The sequence below is a fragment of the Argiope bruennichi genome, chromosome 2 (assembly GCF_947563725.1).
Source record: "Argiope bruennichi chromosome 2, qqArgBrue1.1, whole genome shotgun sequence".
NCBI lineage: Eukaryota > Metazoa > Arthropoda > Arachnida > Araneae > Araneidae > Argiope > Argiope bruennichi.
Window position 1 is genome coordinate 94,972,538 of NC_079152.1, and position 21,448 is coordinate 94,993,985.

At 27.4% G+C, this 21,448-nt stretch overlaps 1 protein-coding gene across 2 annotated transcripts in view; it reads left to right on the forward strand.

Moving 5' to 3' along the window:
• The first annotated feature begins 19,552 nt into the window (after window positions 1-19,552).
• The window catches only part of LOC129962377 (voltage-dependent L-type calcium channel subunit beta-1-like), a 236,367-nt gene continuing 234,471 nt past the window's right edge, over window positions 19,553-21,448 (forward strand). For both annotated transcript variants that reach the window (XM_056076123.1, XM_056076124.1), the window contains exon 1: window positions 19,553-19,874. In XM_056076123.1, the coding sequence (XP_055932098.1) occupies window positions 19,602-19,874 (273 nt within the window). In that variant the 5' untranslated portion in view covers window positions 19,553-19,601. The remainder of the gene's footprint in view (window positions 19,875-21,448) is intronic.

The window sequence follows — 21,448 nt, forward strand, 5'->3', positions numbered from 1 at the left end:
ACAAAATATTGAAAATTCAGTTTCAAGCTTTTAATTTAATATGTCTTCATGTACGTAAAAAATTATTATTATATTATCTGGCAGTTAATTCTAATATTTTTTTCAAGTCACTATAAATATATAACGATAAAAAGTACTGGAAATATTTTTTGTATCAATAGTTTAACTTTTAAGACTAATATATAAAAAAAATTAGTTTTTTCCAAATCATTTGATAAGAAAATTTTCAAATGGGATAAATTTTATTTGCTCTTATAAAAAAATAAAATGAAAACAAATTATCAAAATTCTATATAAATTAATTTCATAAAAATTTTTGTATCAATTTATTATTTTCATTAGGTTTTCAAAACTTATTGCTACGTGTTAGTGAAAGGCTACCGTTGTAACATTATTCAAATTTGTTTCTCGATTTAACTGTTTTCCTGCTGTATAACTCTTTAATAACATAGGATAATATATGAATATACATCATATGCATAAAAAAACTGCAGATGAAAATGTGTAAAAAAAATTCTTATGCAATTTGCATTATAAAATGCATGATGTTATTTTGAAAGATATAAATCCATTGTAGCAATGAAAAGTTTCTCCAAACGTTTAAAAAAAATCAACTTTAATATTTTTATAAATATTGACATTTTAACCTTTAAGACCTCTAAGGAGTAGTTTTTGTAATTTTACCTGCATTCATGTATAAACATGTTAATACGAATATGGATAAACATGTCAATATGAAAAGGGCAAGAACTTATAAATTTTAGCGTATATTTTTGTTTTTGTAATTACTTATACGTATATTATTTTTTACATTTTTTTTTCATTTTCCTATCATATTATTTGGATTAAATAGAAAGTTACAAGTTTTCTAGCATTCAATCTCATAATAGATTGGGGCTGCGGTGTCCTGGTGATGAGGCCTCGGAATCGAGGATGTCAGGTTTGAGACCCAATTCCAACGAAGACTCTTCGTCTAAGTGGTTCCACCGGGGTCAAACGCTCTCCCACTGGTGTGGCGTGGGAGCTTGAAGAAGGGGGTGCCATCTCAAGCGTCTCGCCCACGGTTTCTGACCGCAGTTCAAAATTAATGAGGTCTGTCCCAATTTAGTCCTAGTGTTGCTTTAATACGGGACTCTAATATAACTAAACAAATTAAATTAAACATATCTGGATAAAATACCAAACGTAAAAATCGGGAAAGCCTTCTGCGCCCCTCTCTCCCATACTTCCATATTTATTTCAATTATAATTTGTGATAAAAAATGATTGTTTTTAAATTATATGTACCAAAATATTATTGATTAACAATAAAAAAAATTCTTGAAAGTATCCAACATTCTGTTTTTTTATTGAGGTTTCGCTATTGCTATTTCATAAGCTTCTGATTTTCTTTTTTCGAATATTGAATAGTACTCTAACATTTAATAAACACGACTCTCACGCAACCTTATATTCAAAAAGTTATGAGTTAAACGATATCGATTGCATACTGTGTTATTTTTTCCAATCTTTAAATTTTTAAATATAATATATATTAATATAACATTTAATACTAACATATATTTATATTTTATTTGAAAGAAAGGAAGACATTTATTTTCGCACGTAAATCTCACTAAATGTAATAATTAAAAATATTTAAAAATTGGAATAACTACAACAATTAAATAAATGCACGCAAAGGAGGATAATAATTAAAATGCATGTGATACTTTCATGTAGTGGAATGAAAAAAAAATTGAATAACAATGTAATTGTGATATTATAACACAGTGGAAAAAAATGATTATTGCTTAAAGAAATTGTGTTTTTTTCCTTCCACGTATTTGGGCTAAGGTTACTTACAGATGTAGAATTGCAGTATAAAAGTATATATATATATATGGTATCATAGATCATATTCACATAAAACATGGATAGTACATTGATATATTGACATGATATTAGAAATATTTTTTCAGATTCAGAAAGTTCTAACACACCAAATTCTATCATCGTTATACAAAAAATACTTCATGGTAGAAATATTCCTCTAAGCACATACTTCGCATTTCGAAAGACTTAAAATTATTAATAATGCTTTTTCATATTTTAAAATATTAATTCAGTATCTTAATAAATAATAAAAGAGAATTTGCGTCTATATTTTGCAGTCTCCTGATATTCTACAGAGCATAAAAGTGTAATAGCTTTTAAAAAAAAATTCGCCCGAGTATACACATTCACAACATCAAAAGAACATTTAAAACTTTTTAGTACCAAACTTTACAGATGCCAAATACCTTTCACACAATTATACGCTCAATTTAATGAAATTTTGTAATTGGAAGTATGTGTGTTAATGCTTGTTCCACATTTCTAGACACTTTGTGTGCAAAATAAATTTTCATAAAAACCAAGAGGCTGACTGAAGATTTTGAGTACAGATGAACAAAGTGACTTGATTTATATAATAAATGAAAAAGTAATAACTGTAACCAAACTGAAAAGAGTATGCTTAGTTTTTTTCTTTCTCATTTACGAAGAATACAAATGGAAATTTTTTTTTTTCTTTCTTCACGTTTCAGTCTCTTTTATTCACACTTCCTGAGTCCGAAAAATGCATTAGAATTACATCTCCCTTTTTGTCTGTCTGTGAAAACTACAACTCAAAAGCACTTTGAGTGAGATGTATGAATTGGCATATGGTCTTCTTACGAAATTTATAGATTTCTGTCAAATTTTAAATAAAATCCATTCGAAAAAAGATTTTTGTTCGCTTCTTATAGTACAAGTAAATATGATGACTACAAAATGTAATTAGCTAGATAGATAAAATTTTAGTACCCGGCTTTTAACATCTCAAACGTTGATCTCATATCAATTTCGGTATCGAATCCTTTAAAGGGTTGACTGTCTCTTGGTTTGTACGTTTGCATGAACACAAACACGATAATTCATGAACGATTTTTAGGGAAATGAAATTTGGGTCAATATTTTAATATCTAAAATGCGGATTTCTATCAAGTTTGTCAAACTGTTGATCCGTACTTTCACCTGTATGTAAACACAAAAACTCAAAAACATAATGAATCAAATGAATGAAGTTTGGTTTGTGATTTTGTGACAATAATTGCAATTTGATGTCAAATTTTGGTTTCAATTGACTGAAAACAAGACATCCAAATAGATATTCGGTTTTGTGTAAATTGTGTATTAACCTCATGCCACCAATTAATCACCAAGATTCGCAATCTGCACTCAGTAAAAATATTAGATTCAAGCTGAATATCGAAAATCCGTATTTATCGTTAGCCAATATTATGCAATCAATCCACAAGCACCGGATTTTTTTACTGCACTAAGGTGCACACAACTCCTTGGGGACTTCGGAAATAAATTCTGAATACTCGTAGTTTACGCGGCTTTGCCCAAAATTCATAACTTTGTGCATTGAGAGGAACTATTTTTTAAGAGAGTAGGTGAGAAAGCGCTTGGAAGACCATTCCCACTGGTTAAATTTCTTTTGTAGCTTATCTCTCCTGGTCGACAATAACATCAAACCAAGTCCATGAGCCCGAACGCCATCAAACAATGTAGCAGAGCCTCGCAGTGTGCTTATTGTCTCCTAATCGACGAGTCATGAGAAAAGGGCTTAAAATGCAGCTTCAAAAGGTCAAGGACCCAGAGGCACCAAAGGCCTCATGACTGACTCAAGGTCTGACTTTGCCTCATGCCTGCATTGCCTTCAGCTGAGCATAATGGAATGGCCTTCACGCCTTGGGTGACCCTAACAGGAAAATACTCTCCCCACGTACTTCGCCCATTCCGCCCAGGAACACTCCCCCGCCGCGATGAGGCAGCAATGCAGGACTTTAGGGAAGTTAATTTCTTTTAAATAAAGATGTCACAGAAACTAAACCGCAAGCTTTCAAATGATAATTCCAAAGATATTTACTAGCCATAATTCTTCCAGAAATTGTTAGCAAAAACCTATTTTGTAAACTTCCAAATTAATCTTAGAATTCACCTAAAAGAAAATGTATTAAATATTTTAAAAATTCATCTCCCATTAAGACATCCAAATGAAACTTACTAATTATTACACATATAAAACTAACCATAGAATGTTAACAGAAAAACGTAGCTTTAAAGCATCGACTAGACAATATGCATCGATTTGTATATTTTACCATCATAAGAGAGTCTTTTGACTTGATAGAAAAGTACAATGTACTGGCACGTATTTTTACTGTCGCTAATGATTATAACAGAAGTTAGAACAATTTTTTTTCTTAGACAGTAGACGGAATTTGCAGTTCGTGCTTTGTAATCGACGATTTATTGTAGATTTTTATTTTTCCTTTTATTTTTAAAAATTCATAAAATTAATATATCTGATTACTCTTTGTAATAAAGTTATTTATATTAAGAAAACAGTTCAAATTTTTGCCGGTAGAGGATTCTATACTCAAAAAATGCTGGAAGTATGAAACTCAGAGCACAAAAGATGCAGAATGTTTGATTGACAGATTACTTTTTATTTTTTCTGTTATTTGTGTTCAGGTCAAATTTCATTATGATCATGACATGTAATAAAAGCAGGATCATAACTAAACACAGTTAATAATTATCCACATAATAAAACTGTTATTAATATGTCATCATTGTACGAATGAATGACCCTCTCGTTCACTGAACTTGCTCTAACTTTACATTAAGTTGATAATGTATAAGGGAGAAACTGTCTTTTTTGGAGCAGCTTAATCAAGAAAGTTGTTTTATCTGTCCGAATATACACACTCTGTAGTTAAGAGCAATCTAGCCCTCGGTTTCAAAGTACCATTTGAATATAGACACATCGAACAAGTTTTTTTTTTTCATTGCGTGCAGCGTCTTTGATGGATAAAAATTTAAATTATTTTCCTTAAAGTAATTTAAACCCGAAATCTCTTATCTCCATCTCAATATGCTACGCGCCACAGTGAATGAACCTGTACTCGCTTTTAAACTGTCACTTGAAATATAGATACAGCGAACAAGTACTCTAATGCTGTAATATGTTTGTAAACATTCTCTCTCGTATATAAATTTGTAAACATTCCCTTTCGTGTAAATTTGTAAACATTCTCTCTCGTGTAAATTTGTGAACATTCTCTCGTGTGTAAATTTGTAAACATTCTCTTTCGTGTAAATTTTTAAACATTCTCTTTCGTGTAAATTTGTAAACATTCTCTCTCGTGTATATTTGTGAACATTCTTTCGTGTGTAAATTTGTAAACATTCTCTTTCGTGTAAATTTTTAAATATTCTCTCTCGTGCAAATTTTAAACATTCTCTTTCATGTAAATTTGTAAACATTCCCTTTCGTGTAAATTTGCAAGTATTCTCTCTCTTGGAAATTTGTAAGCATTCTCTTTCGTGTAAATTTGTAAACATAGTATTTCATGTAAATCTGTAAACATTCTCGTTTGTGTAAATTTGTAAACATAGTATTTCATGTAAATCTGTAAACATTCTCGTTTGTGTAAATTTGTAAACATTCTCTTGTGTGTAAATAAACATAGTTTTCTATGGAATCTTTGATTTCATGAAAGGTTATCAACTATCAATCCTCTACTATCGATAAAAATTTCACTCGTTTTCCTTTACCAATTTCTTGTAAGAATAGTTAGAGCATTCAAATCTATATATTCCTTCTAATTTTATATGTATAAAACTGTAACTTCCAACTAAAAATTTTTATGAATAAAATTTAAGCATTAATCATTAAACATTTAATTTTAATTATCTATATAATAAATGTAAAGTAATAAGGAAAATAAACCCCTCCCAGTTTCAACTTTTTGTCAAATTTCTTTAATTTTTTTCATTTAGAATTTCATGATATCCAGAAATGTTATCATTGATTGTCCGTTTCCAAAAGAAATCTCTGAAATATAGCTTTATTGCATATTCTTCATTGAAAAAAAAGCAATAACAGAGTTCGCCAGTTTAAACCATAGTACTAATTTCATTAATTTTTATTTTATATGAAACCTTACATTCCCTAGATGCGCAGCAGTGATCGACTATTTCCCCTCACGCCGTGTTCTAATTTCTAAAGATATATCAAAATAAAACTTTGACAGGGTATTCAGATTCAACGCATGACTTATTATAAGTTTTTGCCGGTATAATTTAAAATTAACTGATATAATTTTTGTTTTGATAAGATGTAATTAATTAAAGTTGTTTGACATGACTAAATTAATAATAATGTGGACAAATAGTTTGTGGCTGATGGCAGATAATAATTATTTTTTTTAAAAAATCTTATTTTATGTTACAATTTTATATAATATATATGCTTTTTGTTTTATATAGCTACTTTTCGTTATAAAATTTAAAAGAAAATGATTATTTAACCCTTTATTTTCCAGCATATTTTACATGTACTAATAAAGATTGGTATAATATTTTCTGAGAAAAAAATGAACCATACAATTTATTATTAAACTATCAAAATTTTGATTTCAAATTTATAACAAACTGGCAATTTATTTAAAATAAGTCTCAAAAAGTAATTTAATCACCAATCTATTTTCCCTGAATTAACTTTTAATTTTCTATTATGAAATTAAAAGTTAATTCAGGGAATCACTTCATAACCTTAGAGCTAAATAATAGATTTTATCTTAATTTAATGATAATGCCTCTCCAGCAAATATAATCAGTGCATTATTTCTATTACATTAATTCGACAATCAACTAACTTTCCTAAAGTAAAATTGAATCAATGAATAATAGATAGCAGATGTGCTATTTGGGGAGTTTTACAAGTTAATAAAGCCTGCTTTCGCCATGAAGATATCCCTATAAACAAGCGCTAAACTACAATAGTGTTGTTTCAGAAAAAATTGTAGCTATGGTAACGCTGTGAGAAGAGTGCACCATTGCTATTTTGTAGGGAAAGTAGCACTTGTTGAACAGGATGACGATTTATCTGCTTGTCTGGTTGCGCGAGATGCTTATACTTAATAAGTTGTGCGCAACAGAGAAAAGTGGATTACAGGGACATTTGAGACTCGCTTAAATTTTGTCGTAATTTTTTGCGTAAATTTTTCTTGCGCCATTATTCAATTTGGATGGAGGCGGAAAGATTAAAAAGGGGAAAAAAAAGGATATTAAAGTAAAGGCGAAAAAAGATCCATCATGCAGAACTCATTTTCTTAAGAAGCTTAGCTTATTATTTTTAGAATTTAATTCCTTATCATGTAATGGTTTGATGCGTTTTTAATAAATCGATAAATGCCTTTTTCAATAGAATTATTTTTCTTAAAAAAACTTTTTTTATACATTTTTTGTGGTGAATTATTAAAAAAAATACTTTAAGAATTAAAATTGCAAAAAAAAAAAAAGTCCTTGTTGTATACTATTTTTTTTTTCAGTTTCTCAATGTCTATACTAAAATCGTAGTGATTTAAAAAAATGTCAGGCTTCTGTAAATTAAAAAATTTACTGTAATCTACAGAAATGAAATTACTGTAGACATAAAAAAATAATAAACTCGACATCATTATTTTGATGAATATTCTGATTTCAGATCTCACTGATTTTTTTTCAATTCTTTTTCGAGTCGTCTGCGTTTTTCGAAATTATCCCAATTTTTTTAAAGCAAGAATTATTAACATTTAGTTACGGATTCCTACACCAAAATTGAAGTTTTGATCAAATTTTGCAAAAAAAAATCTGTCATTAACTTTGATCGCATTCATTTGAATGTGGTAAATCGAAAAATAACAATATCTATGAGTATGCTTTAGTGAATAACTTTTTCATCAAAATTGCTTATCTGTGTTTGATTTTGGATTTATGTAGAAATGAATACACTGTTTATTTGTCTGCCTGTGCGCGTGAAAGTGATAATTCAAAAACACAATAAATTAGATGAAATCGGGTTATGATTTTGACATCAAAATAAGAGATATTATTAGGATCTCTGGAATAAAGTCGGGAGAAATTATTTACCCCCTTCCATTTAACGGATTTTTTTAAAGTTTTTAAAGTAACTTTACAATAATTTTACTATAGTTAAACAAATACATTTTGAAAACAAATACTTTTTCTGCTGTTAAAATTAGTTGAAGACATTCTTTAAAGCTCAATACTAAATCCGTTTTGCTCTATCTGATGTGCTAAACATAATTTAATGTAACAAAAAGCGCGAATTTTTTACCATTTTGTGCATAACGAATGGATTATGCATTTTAATCATCAAAGAAAAAAATATTTTTTTTATTAAACTTGATATATTAACCCTCTTCAAAAAGGAAAAACAATTCATCAGATGTGATTAGGATCATTCTGTATAACAAGAATTTTTATATCCCTCAGCTCACCTTTACAACAAAGTCGCCTGACTTTAACATCAGAGACACGGTTTCGTATACTTTAGGAAGTGACAAGAGTTGCGTGTTTTCAATAATCAATAACTCTAACAGCTGCTTTCATTCACGGATGGGAAAAAATTACCACAGATTTTATCTACACTTATTTTGAAAAATCTCAAACTGTAATCAGGACCCATGCGGAAGTGACTTTTTTTATAAACTTCACATGCATAGAAATTTCAAATAAAATAAAACATAAAAAGAAAATAAAAGATTGAATGCTGAATGCAAATTATTTTCTATAAAATTTACAATGTATAGGATAGTCAAAGAATTCATTTTCCCACTATATTTAAAACTTCACTACAAATTTTATCTAATCCTATGTTGACAAATACCAAACTGTAATCTACACCCATGGGGAATTGATTAACAATTATTTCTATAAACAGTATTTCTCAAAATATACAAATGCAAGTAAGACTTATCACAATGCATATTTATATTCTGATAAAACTTACTGATAAAAAAAATCAATTAATTGGGAAATAGGACTTGCATTTATAAGAAATTTGAAAATATTTATTTTATAATGCAAAAAATAAGATGAAGATTTAGCATTGCAGCTTCCTTACTATCTTGTTTTGAAATCTAATCGATGTAAGCAACTTTTTATTTCAGGTTAAACACATGATGCAAATATATTTTTATTACACATTTAATTTCACATCATCACAACTTGTCGTTCTTCCTATATATATATATATATATATATATAAATTTTTTATTCACTTATTTTGGTTTTTAATAAACATTTTTATTTAACAGCTGTATTTGGCAATATCTACAACAATTGATGAATGATAAGATTTCACTTTCTAAACATAAACAAACGAGTGCGATATGGTTTGAACCTTCTTTTCTAAGAACTAAATACAAACCCGGTGTTAAATTTTATCGTAAGAATGAAAGAACAATAATTCAATAAATAGATGAATCAATGAAGGAAAATTTAAAGCTCATTTTTCTTCCCAGAACAGAGACGAAAAGTCATAGTCTCAGAGGAAAAGAAAACATTTTGTTTCAGATTTATTTACATATTTGTATTAGTTAATTTTTTTAAAAACATTAATAAAGTTTATTGTTTTAGACAATTCTCAGGTATATCAACACATCGATTATTTATATAGCTATAAGCATGTTGTTTGTTTTAGAAATTCAGTATTTCCTTTTCTTACATTTTTATTATTTTCTTAGTTTCTTTTTGCGGTTGATTAACCTTTCATTATATGAAAAGGACTCCTTTTTTCTATGTTGATCAAGGCAGAACTTCAAAAGGAAATCAATTGAGAATTTCGATTAATCCATATAATTGTTTTATAATAATTGTACCAAAAAGCATATTAGAAATTTCTAAATAATAATTCTAATTAATTTGTCTTTAGGTTGCACCTTATATATTTTGAAACAATTAAAGTTTTCTTTTGGCATTTTCCTAAATTTCTTTGTTCATTTCATTTGATTGTTGAATATATCTCCTAAATGCTTCAAAAAAATTAATAAAATATCAAGCATATCAAGGTGAATGAAATTTATTCTATGCCAGCGTAAGTTCAATATCAATAACAAATCAATCACGTTCTGCTATATTAATTTTTTCGTAATAACTGTATTGAGACTCGAAGTTTTGCAGTGAGAAAGGCAAGTAAGATCTGCATATTTAACTTGGGAAGATTGCCTAGCAATGAATGCTAAAAATTGACGATCACTAGCAAGCTGGAAGCACAGCCTTCTAGTTTGATATAAATATTTTCTCATCTTGTTCAAATGATTATAAGTGCTGCCATTCATATGATGTGCTTTATTGAATATTGTAATCATTTGATTTTTAATATTATTATTAAAAATTTAATTACTTTATTCATACATTGCTAGAAATAAACAACACCTAATATCTAGGGCGAATCCACCATGCAGGAAATCGAATGATTATCCAAAATATCGAGGTGATAATTTATTATTCTTCGAAACATCAAATAGAAATATGTCAAATCCGCGATCTGAGAATATACCCTCAAAGAACGTATTTAATGCCACCAGACATAGTAGTATTAAACAGGGTTTTTAAATAAAATTCTTTGCTTAAATTTTAAAATTTCTTATTGTATACTAGCTGTATTTTAAGCGTTGCGTTGCATGCTAATAAAATTTTGCTAAAAGGATAGTTTTTTATTCTACCTCCGATTAAACATTTAAAAAAGCGACAAAAGAAAAAAAAATATTCTCAAAAGTTAGACACAGGCACAGATCGACAATACCATCATGAAGATTCAGGCATTTGTCAGATCAGTGACTTGGGTTTCAATCTCTTGTTTGAAGATCGTTGTGGACAACATAGTTAAGTTATACTTTGTATCAGGTATTCAAAAGTATAGATGTCAAATCAATACAGACTAAGAGTATCAGATTTTGAACTCGACTGATACCAATTGCTCAGCATCAAAGCACGTCGATGTGACATTAGTTCATCATCCAGTCTCGTCTATACTATGTGCATGCATGTTTTATTTTAACTATGTATATTTCATCGCTATTCAAAACTGTCTTTTATCCCACATAAAGGTGCAGATACCACTCAAGAATCTCTGCGTTCGCTTTTATTAACTACATCATCGGTAAAGACTTTTCTTGCAAGTTTTTTAACTATATATATATTTATCCCTACCCAAAACTTTTATTTCACGCAACGGTTTCGATACCACTCAAGAATCTCTGGTTTCGTCTTTACTAACTACATCAGTAAAGCCTTCCCTTTCCTCTTCTCAACTATCCATCAATCATCGTCAAAATCAAGACCATCGTCTCTTTCGAAAAAGCGAATACGAAACTGGAATCATATTCTTATCAGTATTAGCTGCCAATCTCGGCTAGGGTAAGTGATACTTTGAATTGATACTTCCTCTAGCATAATTTGCTATCTTCTTCTCTCCGATGTATTTAGACATGAGGTATTGAGTTATTAAGATTCTGTTTATATAGGAGCAATGGCTTACCGATTTAGTCCCCAATAAAAATGATGTCCCTAACAAAGAAATCTATTCATTAGTTAATAGTCTAAAGCCAAAAGTACAAGGCTGAGTTGTTCACCTTTTTCGTAATGAACATCAAGAAGGCGGATTGAACAGACTTTCGTTGCATTTTCTTTCCAAGTAAGCTTGACATCAGATTGCTGACTACTAACCAAATTTTATTGAAATCACATGGGATTCTAATGCGGTCAAGAATTGCCCTTATGTGAACAGGATTTGAGTGATTCTTAGCAATGGCTTACCAAAATACTCCAAAATATTTTATATTATTTTATTACAAATAGAGAAACTAAATATATGTTGTAAGTGCTCTTGAAGCATAGAAGTTCTACAACTGCATTTACCATAGTAAGTCGAGAATTTCAACATTGCAAAATTTTAATTGCTTGCATTACTACACCATTCAATTATTTATGTTATCATCGACCTTAATGTACATGTTACAGTCGATCTTTTGTATTTTAATAGGGTATATAAATATCAAATGAAGGAGCTATATTTAACAAAAGAATTTTGCCAAAAAAAAAATTCTGAATATTTCTAAGTAAGAAGAGCCAGACATATTGAAAGGCAAATATATATATATATATATATATATATATATATATATATATATATATATATATATATATATATATATATATATATATATATATATATATACAGTTTTTAATTAAAAAAGGTGCAACCTAATCAAACGCTCAATGCGTTCTTTAAAAGCGGATTCTCTTTATTGTTACTATATGTTAGTCAAAATATGGCATGAATATTTTATGAATGCGCTTATCGCAAATTTTCATTTCCAATGGATCCAAACTCCCCTATTAAGGAAATTTAATGTTATGAAAATGTCAACCAGGATTCTGGTTGCTACATCAAGAAGGATAAAATTTGCGATTAATATGACGTGTATATTTTCTCGTTAGAGACATGAGATTATTTGATGGGAAGAACAAACGCATCCTGTGTATTGATTAGAATGTAAAGTAATTCAATAAAGGGAAGTTTTGGAAAGTTCATTCCCAATTACTTTCAATCTGTCAATTTTGATTTTGATCATATGCATGATTAAACAATATATCATAAATGACATTCGATATGCTTTATTTCGATAATTCAAAATAGTAGATTTAATAAAAAAATTGGACATTCATTCTAAAAATTCATAGGAAATTTAATTACATTCGAATTTAATTTGGCGATTATTATGATGATGTAGTGAGTAATTATTATTGTGTTTGAAAATAAGCAAAAGAGACAAAAGAAAATATAAGTCCCAAAAATGATAAAGGAAAGCAATGATAAAATTATTTTAAAAAAATCTGACGGAGTAATAAATCTAGTAATACTCAAAAAGAATTATTTTGGTCTGCAATGTTACAGGGGTCTTATAAAGGCTAATTTTATGAAGGTCAGCTTTATACTAAGATAGATTTATCAAAAAATAACATTAATTGAGTATAATCATGTACCGGAAATCAATTACCACTTTAGGAACATCATTATTTTAAACTGTACATATTGCTTTCACATAATAAGAGCTCACGTTTGTAGCTCTTATTTTGACATCCATTTTAAAAGATTTTTTATAACTTTAAGTAACAATTAAAATTATCTTAAGATAAGCTTTGAGGCCTTTAAAAGGCTTTTTGCCCATTCAGGTTGAGGAAAATTGCATACGCACTGGAGGTCAAACGAATTCAAGCAAAAAATGGGTAAAAATACGTTAAATTTCTCAAACATTTTCGTATCTATAGTTAAAATTTTTGAAAATGTTATTGTCAGTGAAAGGTAAATGTAGAAATATGTCACGATATGCATGTTTGAATTTCCGGTCCATTCAATAATTATGTAGAATATGATGATATCTCTTCAATGTTATCTAATACTTTGAATGCTGAATAATATCGTAAAAATGTCGGAAAATGATATTGGATATTTTGTGCAAATTGCACATTTAAATGAAGTGTAATAAAATAGTTTATATGTACTCGCTAACTAATTTTTTTATCCATCTATTGTATTTTGAAGCAAAATAGGATTTATAGAAATTAGATTTATTTAGAAATTAGATAAAATTTACTTACTTTTTTATTAAAATATTTAATGTATAATTCATATTTATAACACGAAAATACTAAGATAATATAATAGCTTCGAATTTTTCACAAGCCAGGAACCTCTTTGGCTTATTTCTTTTATGTTTGAAATAGTTTCGGTTTAACCCTACTTTAGTATAGTACCCCCTAGTTTGTCGCCAATATGGTAATCCGAAAAAGCAAGCCGAATAATTTTCCTAGTAACCCTAAAAATGATTTGTTTATTTTTTTTTCTGCTTGCTGAGTTGTACATGTACTACAGCAGTTTTGTAAGAAATAAAAATTAAAAACAATCGACTAATAAATATCCATTAAAGAATTTAATTAAATTTCATTTTATAATTGAAAGTATTATTATTGTTAATAAAACATTCAATGTTATTTTAAAAGTGAATTATGAACAAAAAACATTTATACTTTTTAATTCTTAACGAATTATGACAGACTGATTAAAATCGTCTGTTTGCGAATTTTATCAAGACAGAAACTAAAAATTTGAGTTCCAGCTTTTTCAATTGTCTTTATTTCACACTTTTTTTCATTTTAATATTATCTTACCTTTCTAACAGAATTCTTCGCAATTTGTCGTTCTTTTCGTGAATTTCCTGTAATTATTCGGTGAGTCTAGAAAATTCAATAATCGCATCGCTTGTTCGAATTTTATTGTCTAAAGTACTGACTGGGGAAGCGGGTATCCAAAAATTCGTTATTTCAGAATTCAAAAGAGATTCGGCAACAAAGGTTCAGACAGAAGTATTTTTAGATAAAACAATCATGATCAATAAATCTCATAATTTTAATAAAAAAGAATGGTAATTGTAACTGTTTCACAGCATTGTTTATATGGTTAATTGGCGACTTTGTGCTGTTGGCATCCTTGGAAAAATAAGGGGTACACTAAACTAGGATTTTATCATAGTTTCTACTAAGATTATAAATTATTTCTTTTATCTTAGCAGTATGTCTAAATTGATATTTAATTTTTGTAAGTCAAGGTTAGAATTAGATATTGGGAGTTACGAATTATTTCTAAAACATCCAACACTAACCGGAACTTACTACTCAAACATTTTGGTATTCACTTAATTCTACGACAAACTCAGAGGTTAATGCGTCAAAAAGGAGAAAAAACACCCGATGTTGCAAAACTCGGGAGAAAGAAGACGGATGTCAGCAAATCGTCCAAGGTGTTTTTGAGTTCGGTCACGATGACTGACGAAAGCAGCATTAGAAAACATTTTGCAATATCCTTCTGCTATGTCTTTCAACAAATTTATGAACCATTTTAACGTCAATGACAGTTAACGCATCACTTATTTCTTTCACATCATTCTCACCGTTCCCTTTTTAGCAAGTTATGTTTAATCTCACAAGCAAATAAAAACTTTTAGATTTATAACTACATATTTTATTGAATTTTAAGGTTTTTCCAACCATTGATTAGATTTAAGATATTACGTTTCATTTCACATTGGCATTACTAACATGTTCCTTTTTAGCTATTCAATTAATCGTCTTTATATTTTCTTCATATCTGCTAATTATACCATGAATTCAAATCCACATCATTCTACCAAGACTTTTTCTCACAAAGAACATACGATGAAATACTGTATTCAAGATTTATTTCGGAAATAGAAAAGATGGAGATAGACGATTATTGATTGGCGTATAGAAGGAATATAAGCTTTCTCATAAGATTGAAACTGGCAAATTCGGAACTCAGGTTGGAGTTGGGGGACCAGTTCTTCGGTTTTCTCCAATTGTTTTGACTATTTAGGTTATTCATCATTCTGTCAAGACTTTTTCTCGTAAAAACATAGGATGAAATAATGTTTCCATAATTTCTCTCGAAAATGGAAGAGGTGGAAATAGGCGATTATTGATGGCGTATAAAGGTAACATGAGCTTTCTTATAAGACTGAAACTGGCAAAATTGGGAAAAAAGTTCTTTGGTTTTTTTCCCAATTGCTTTAATTATATAGGTGTCTAAATTTTTATCTTATATGAAATTGGAGTTCATGTTAAGAATTATTTACTGATTGCCAGTTTTTTACAAATAAATTTTGGAAAATTGATGGTGTTGCATATCAAGAGATTATATTTTTTATGTACCTTCTTTAACCAACTGACATTGTTGGGAGTGGAAGTTATATTTTTGCATCCCATTCATATTCCCTTACATTGATTTTGTAAACATGAGTAGTATCAGCTAGTTCTGGATTTAACTGCCGTATTATCTTGCTTTGACATAACTACTAATATTGACTAACTAATATTGCTGATACGGAATGATTATAATATAAACAGAAAATGTTAATTATTAATTAATTTGATGCAATATTAGTTTTGATTATTAATATTTTAATGTAGTTTAGTTATAATTATCTTGCGTAAATAACAAATTACACAAAATTTAAGAACTAATAAAAATCAAAAAGTAATTAAATTTTGAATACACGTAGTAAAATCATATTACTGAAGCAAATAGAAACCAGACATTGACTAATTATTTCCATTAGTTAAATAGAAATTAGTTAATAAATTAACTAAAAATGCTTCTTATGAGGATTGATTTTATATAAATAGAAAACTTGAATAAACCAATTATTCAAAATTTAAGAACTAAAAAAAAAATCAAAAATCAATAAAACTTTTAATATATGTTCTAAAATCATATTATTGAAGCAAATAGAAACCAGACATTAATTATTAAATAAAAATTAGTTAATAGTTAATAAAGTAGTTAAAAAATAGCTTTGCCATTAACTGCAGCAAATGCACAATGAGCTATCTGTTCAAACTTTGAAATGACGCGATTTATTTTACATTTAATACCTCCTACTCATATATTTCAACAATAATAACATCACTGAAATCCTTCTGTGTATATCATTTGAAGAATGGATAACTCGTCAGACATAAGTTGCCTTCAAAATGGTAACATAAATTGTAAAAAGTAGTCTATAGAATAAATATAATCATCTTTCACAATGTAACTAAAAATAAGTAAGAGTAAATCCTAATATATTTCAAATTGTGAGAAAGTCCACGTTGTGAAAAAATATTTTATGATTCATTTTACGTAAAAGACGTGACAAATCCTACAGTCGGTTTTACTCACCAGCGAAATTTAGAAATCATTGTTACTCTCTGGCACAATGTTCTGATGATCAAATGATGTTTCTATCGTCAGATTGAAAATGATCACATGCCACTGGTTATTTCAGGAGCTGTTTCATTCAGTTTGGAAATTTTATTGCCATTTCTCATGAATAAAAAGTTTTACATTTTATTAGATAAAAAATCAACAGCATTTATGTATCTTTATATAAATGAATTTGTTTCAGGTTTTTTAAGAGTCGTCATCAGCTGCAGATTTTTACTAGTTATTATTATTAGAAATATTACTAGAGTTCTGAAATCTTACACATGATACTAAATAGCCATGATACTAAAATATTTCGAAATCTTAACTTATGATCAGTAAATCGATCGTCGAATTAACTTAGTTGATTCATGATGATCATTGTGAAAATATAAAACTCTATCTTCTAATGTATTTCAAAAAAAAAAAAATATTGGATTTCATTATTACTATAATATGATTACAGAAACAATTTTTGTCTTTCAAAAGAAATCGACTATTAAATTTTTTAGGGCGAGGAAGTGGCTTTTCGTAACACGTTTAAGATTGAATTTTTATCAATCTTTTAATCACCTGTCACTGGGAGTAATGGAAGACGAATATTTTTTTTTGTTAAATTATTTCTAATATTCTCCGAAAAATCTAAAATTAGGACCCTTGGGAATTTTTAAAAGAATTAATTTTTGGAATGAGTTTTAAAACAATATTTGTGCAATGAGTTTTGAAACAATATTCTCAAATGAAGAAAATTATTTTATACATATACTTTTTTACATAAATCAAAGATTTGAAACGCAAAAAAAAAAAAAAAAAAAAAAAAACTTTTCATATTAACTTAGTTTCATTATTTTTCCTGAAGAATTTTATGATATTAATTTGTAGCTATTAAAATATTATTTTTTCGTTGAAAACTGTTTGTTTAGGAAAAATTCTTGTTTCAAGCAAAGAAAATTTTCTTTGAAACTGACAAAAATTAAGGGATATTTTAAAAATTATTATATAAAACGATAAAAAAAGGAATGTGATTTTTTTATTAAACAAGAATATCAGGGTTATATTTTATCATTTTCTTTACAAATGTTCTTATTTAATAAAAGATAATCAACTGCTTTTTTATTCTATTGATCCAAATATATTTTGTAATATCCTCGAATTTTTAAAAGTAATTACTTTGTAAATAAAGAAAAATAAGCGTTTGAACGAATATGTGAATAATTTCTAATTTACATTCAATTGTTTTAATTTAATTTTTTACTTAATGGTTTATTTATATGACATCTGAGAAACGTTATCTTGGGCTTCAAACAGTATAAAATATGCATGCATATAGTTACGATGTGTTAAATAAAATTAGGAAATTAAAATTATTTATTTATGGCATAATTGAATTATTTCATGCTGTCAAAATATCAAAATTCAAATCGTCAAATGATAGGCGATTTAAAATGAGAACTGAAGGAAGATGTAAAAAAAAGTCACAAACGACTTTTACAGACTCTAGATTAGATTGTATATAGAAAACAAAATATAAAAACAAAGGAAACTATATTTTTCTGCTAACAGGAAAACAAAAGTTCATGATATGCAATGACCCCATTTTAAAAGTCTAAATGCATTTTAAGATTATGAATTTGAAGAAATTTGCCTTTCTGGGAAGATAATTCGAAAAATATTTTTGTGAATCATATGCTGATTTGTAACTTCAAAATATATGAGTTGGAATTGAAATGTGTGCATTTTTTTTGAAACCTCAAATAAAAGAATATGAAAAGTTAATATTAGTTTTTATAGGAGCTATAACAATATGTTCATTAAGTTCAAAAAAAATTTAAACTTTAAGTAACAGCGATGAAGCAGAAAATCACAGACGTTTTTAAAAATAGAAATTCATTTAAATGATCAAATAGATGTCTAGATCAAATGAAAAATGGAATAATTTATAAACAATCATTTTATTTTTTTACTATGAAGAAACAGCCTTTGCTTTGCAAAACAAGTTTACTTTCACAGGAAGAATTCGAAATTGAGCAACAATTCTCACAAAATATATTTAGAGTTTTTTAATAGTCATTGGTATCCTGTTGGGATGAAAATTTTCTTTTTTAGAGATGAGATGTAAAAATAAAAAAGGATTCTCTAGAGTTGTAAAAAAGCAAGCAAATAATATTTTACAATAAGAAGCAATACAAGTATCTTTATGCATCTATGATATTAGTAATTCTTAAAGTTTAGAACATTTAAAGTATCTATATTTTCTAGAAAAATTGAATTTACTTTCAATCCAATGACTCCTTTCGTCAAAAGTTATTATGGAGAAAAAGCAATATAAGTTAAATTTTTCATAATTAAATATTTAAAGGCAGAAATTAACAAGATGCAATATGCATACTTTAATTTTTTTTTATTACCTATACCGATTTTCAAAACCAAGTTCATGCAGAATAAAATATTTTAAAAACAAGCGAAAAACATCAATTTTATTTATAAATATCTCCATTTTATACATATTCATAAAGTATTAGAAATAGCTTTTATATCGAAGAAGAAATTCAAGATCGAACATCTGCAAAGTTGCGTATTCCATTCAAATGTCTAAGAGAAAGATCTAAAACCATCTGGGCAACCAGCACTTCAATAGCATATCGGAACTTATAAAACTGATTACTTCCGTCAATGGTATTTTCCTTTGACATAAAGAACGAATGAAAATCTCTTTTTATAAAATAATAAATTTCTATTCAATGGAACTAGGATTTCATGAAAGTTGTTTTTCTTATAGGGAATGTCAGAGTTTTAGAAAAAACTCTAAGCGTATTTCATTTCAAAATATGCTTTACAGCATGAAATTCTTCTTCTAGTTAAATAAGTAATGATGTAATATACGTCACTGAAAGTAATTTTAGTAAAATACATTATGGATTTGACAGCCAGTTTAAAGGAATTGAATATACTGGGTGAAAAGGTTAATATAATGAATTTGTACGTGATAGAAGAACTTCTGGATGAAATTAAAGGATTAATTTCAAAAATTGAGTGCCTACAGGAAAAATGTGATTTGATGATGTGTGAATGCAATATGATTCGAAAGCGAGCAGTCTTTTTATCTGATGAAACCATTCCGACACTTTTTAAACCCAGAAGTACGTCATCAATTTTAGAAGATCTTAAGAATGAGTTTTTGAAATCGGTAAGTATTTATTTTTGAAAATTATATCAAATAAAAAATTATGAATTAGCATGTAATAAAGAAATAATTAAATATTTGTTCTGTTTGATTATATCATAAATGTAAATTTTTTGTTCGTATATCAGATTTTATTTAAAAACTAATTAAGTTAAATAAAAAATAATGAATATACTTTATATTATTATGCTACAAAATATTTTTTTATTTAAATTTTTTTAGAAATTATGGAATTAAGAATACTGGCACATCACGGCGATAAATATGAGAACAAATTGATTTCGACATCCCTTAATATTTCTTATAATGATTGCTGATTCATTGTTCCATAATATTTCTAACAATGAATCACGCATTCATTGTTTCATAACATTTCATATAATGAATCATGCATTCACTATTATATAATATTTCTAACAACGAATCATATATTCATTGTTCCATAATATTTCCACGAATGGATATGCATTCACTATTCTATAATATATTTAACAATGAATCATGCATTCATTGTTTCATAATATTTATAATAATGGATCATGTATTCACTATTATATAATTTTTCTGACATACATTTATTATTCCATAATATTTCTGACAATGGTTCATCTATTCACTGTTTAATAATACTTCTAATAATAAATCACGCATTCATTGCTAAAAATATTATGCAGTCTTGAAATCAATTTGTTTTGATATTTAACGCAATGAAGCGTCAGTAATAATTAATCTAACCATTTAATTACCACTTAAATTTTTAAATTGTTAAAATAAAGTGCCGAGACAAAGAATAGACAAACTTTCAGAATTTCAGGACTTCTTGTTCAACAACAAACGAATGAAAAATAGGTTTCGCAATCTAATCTTTTTATACATAAAACAGATCCAATTAAATAAATATAAATGAAAAAAAAATCATTTTATTTGTTTTTCTCAGCGAAAAAATTAAATTTAAAATATTAAAGACGATAATACAATATATAAAATTTTATGATATCTTTTATATTTTTCTTATGGCTCTATTTATTTAATCTTTAGTTTTTATGAATTAATTTTTGAGAAAGAGCTAGAAAAAAAATGTTAAAAGTGAAAGAATACTGTGAATTGTTATAATATTTTACTCTTCGCTGCTTACAATTCATAATAAATCTAGATCTAGAGAGTGATTATTTATCATAAGAGAATAATTTTATTTTAAAATTTATATTAAGAATTGTTTGCCTAACTTCCGTATTATTTATTATTTTTTGTGTGTTTTTTTTTTATTTAATTCATTTTCTTATATTTTCAACTAAATTGCAACCGATTTTGATTACCAAATGGTCCACCAGGATTAGATAATTACTAAAACTTTCAATTAAATATTTTGTAAAAATCAATAATTACTTCCTAAGCAAAATATCCTTAAAATAAAAAAATGATGCATATGTGAATCATATTATTTTAGTATGTATGTAATGTAATAACCCAATCTATTTACCACATTGTATTTTCATTGAGATAGACATTTCCCTCATTTTTCATAAACACTTTTATATATGTTTAAAAATGAATTTGTTTTTTAGTAATTATAATAT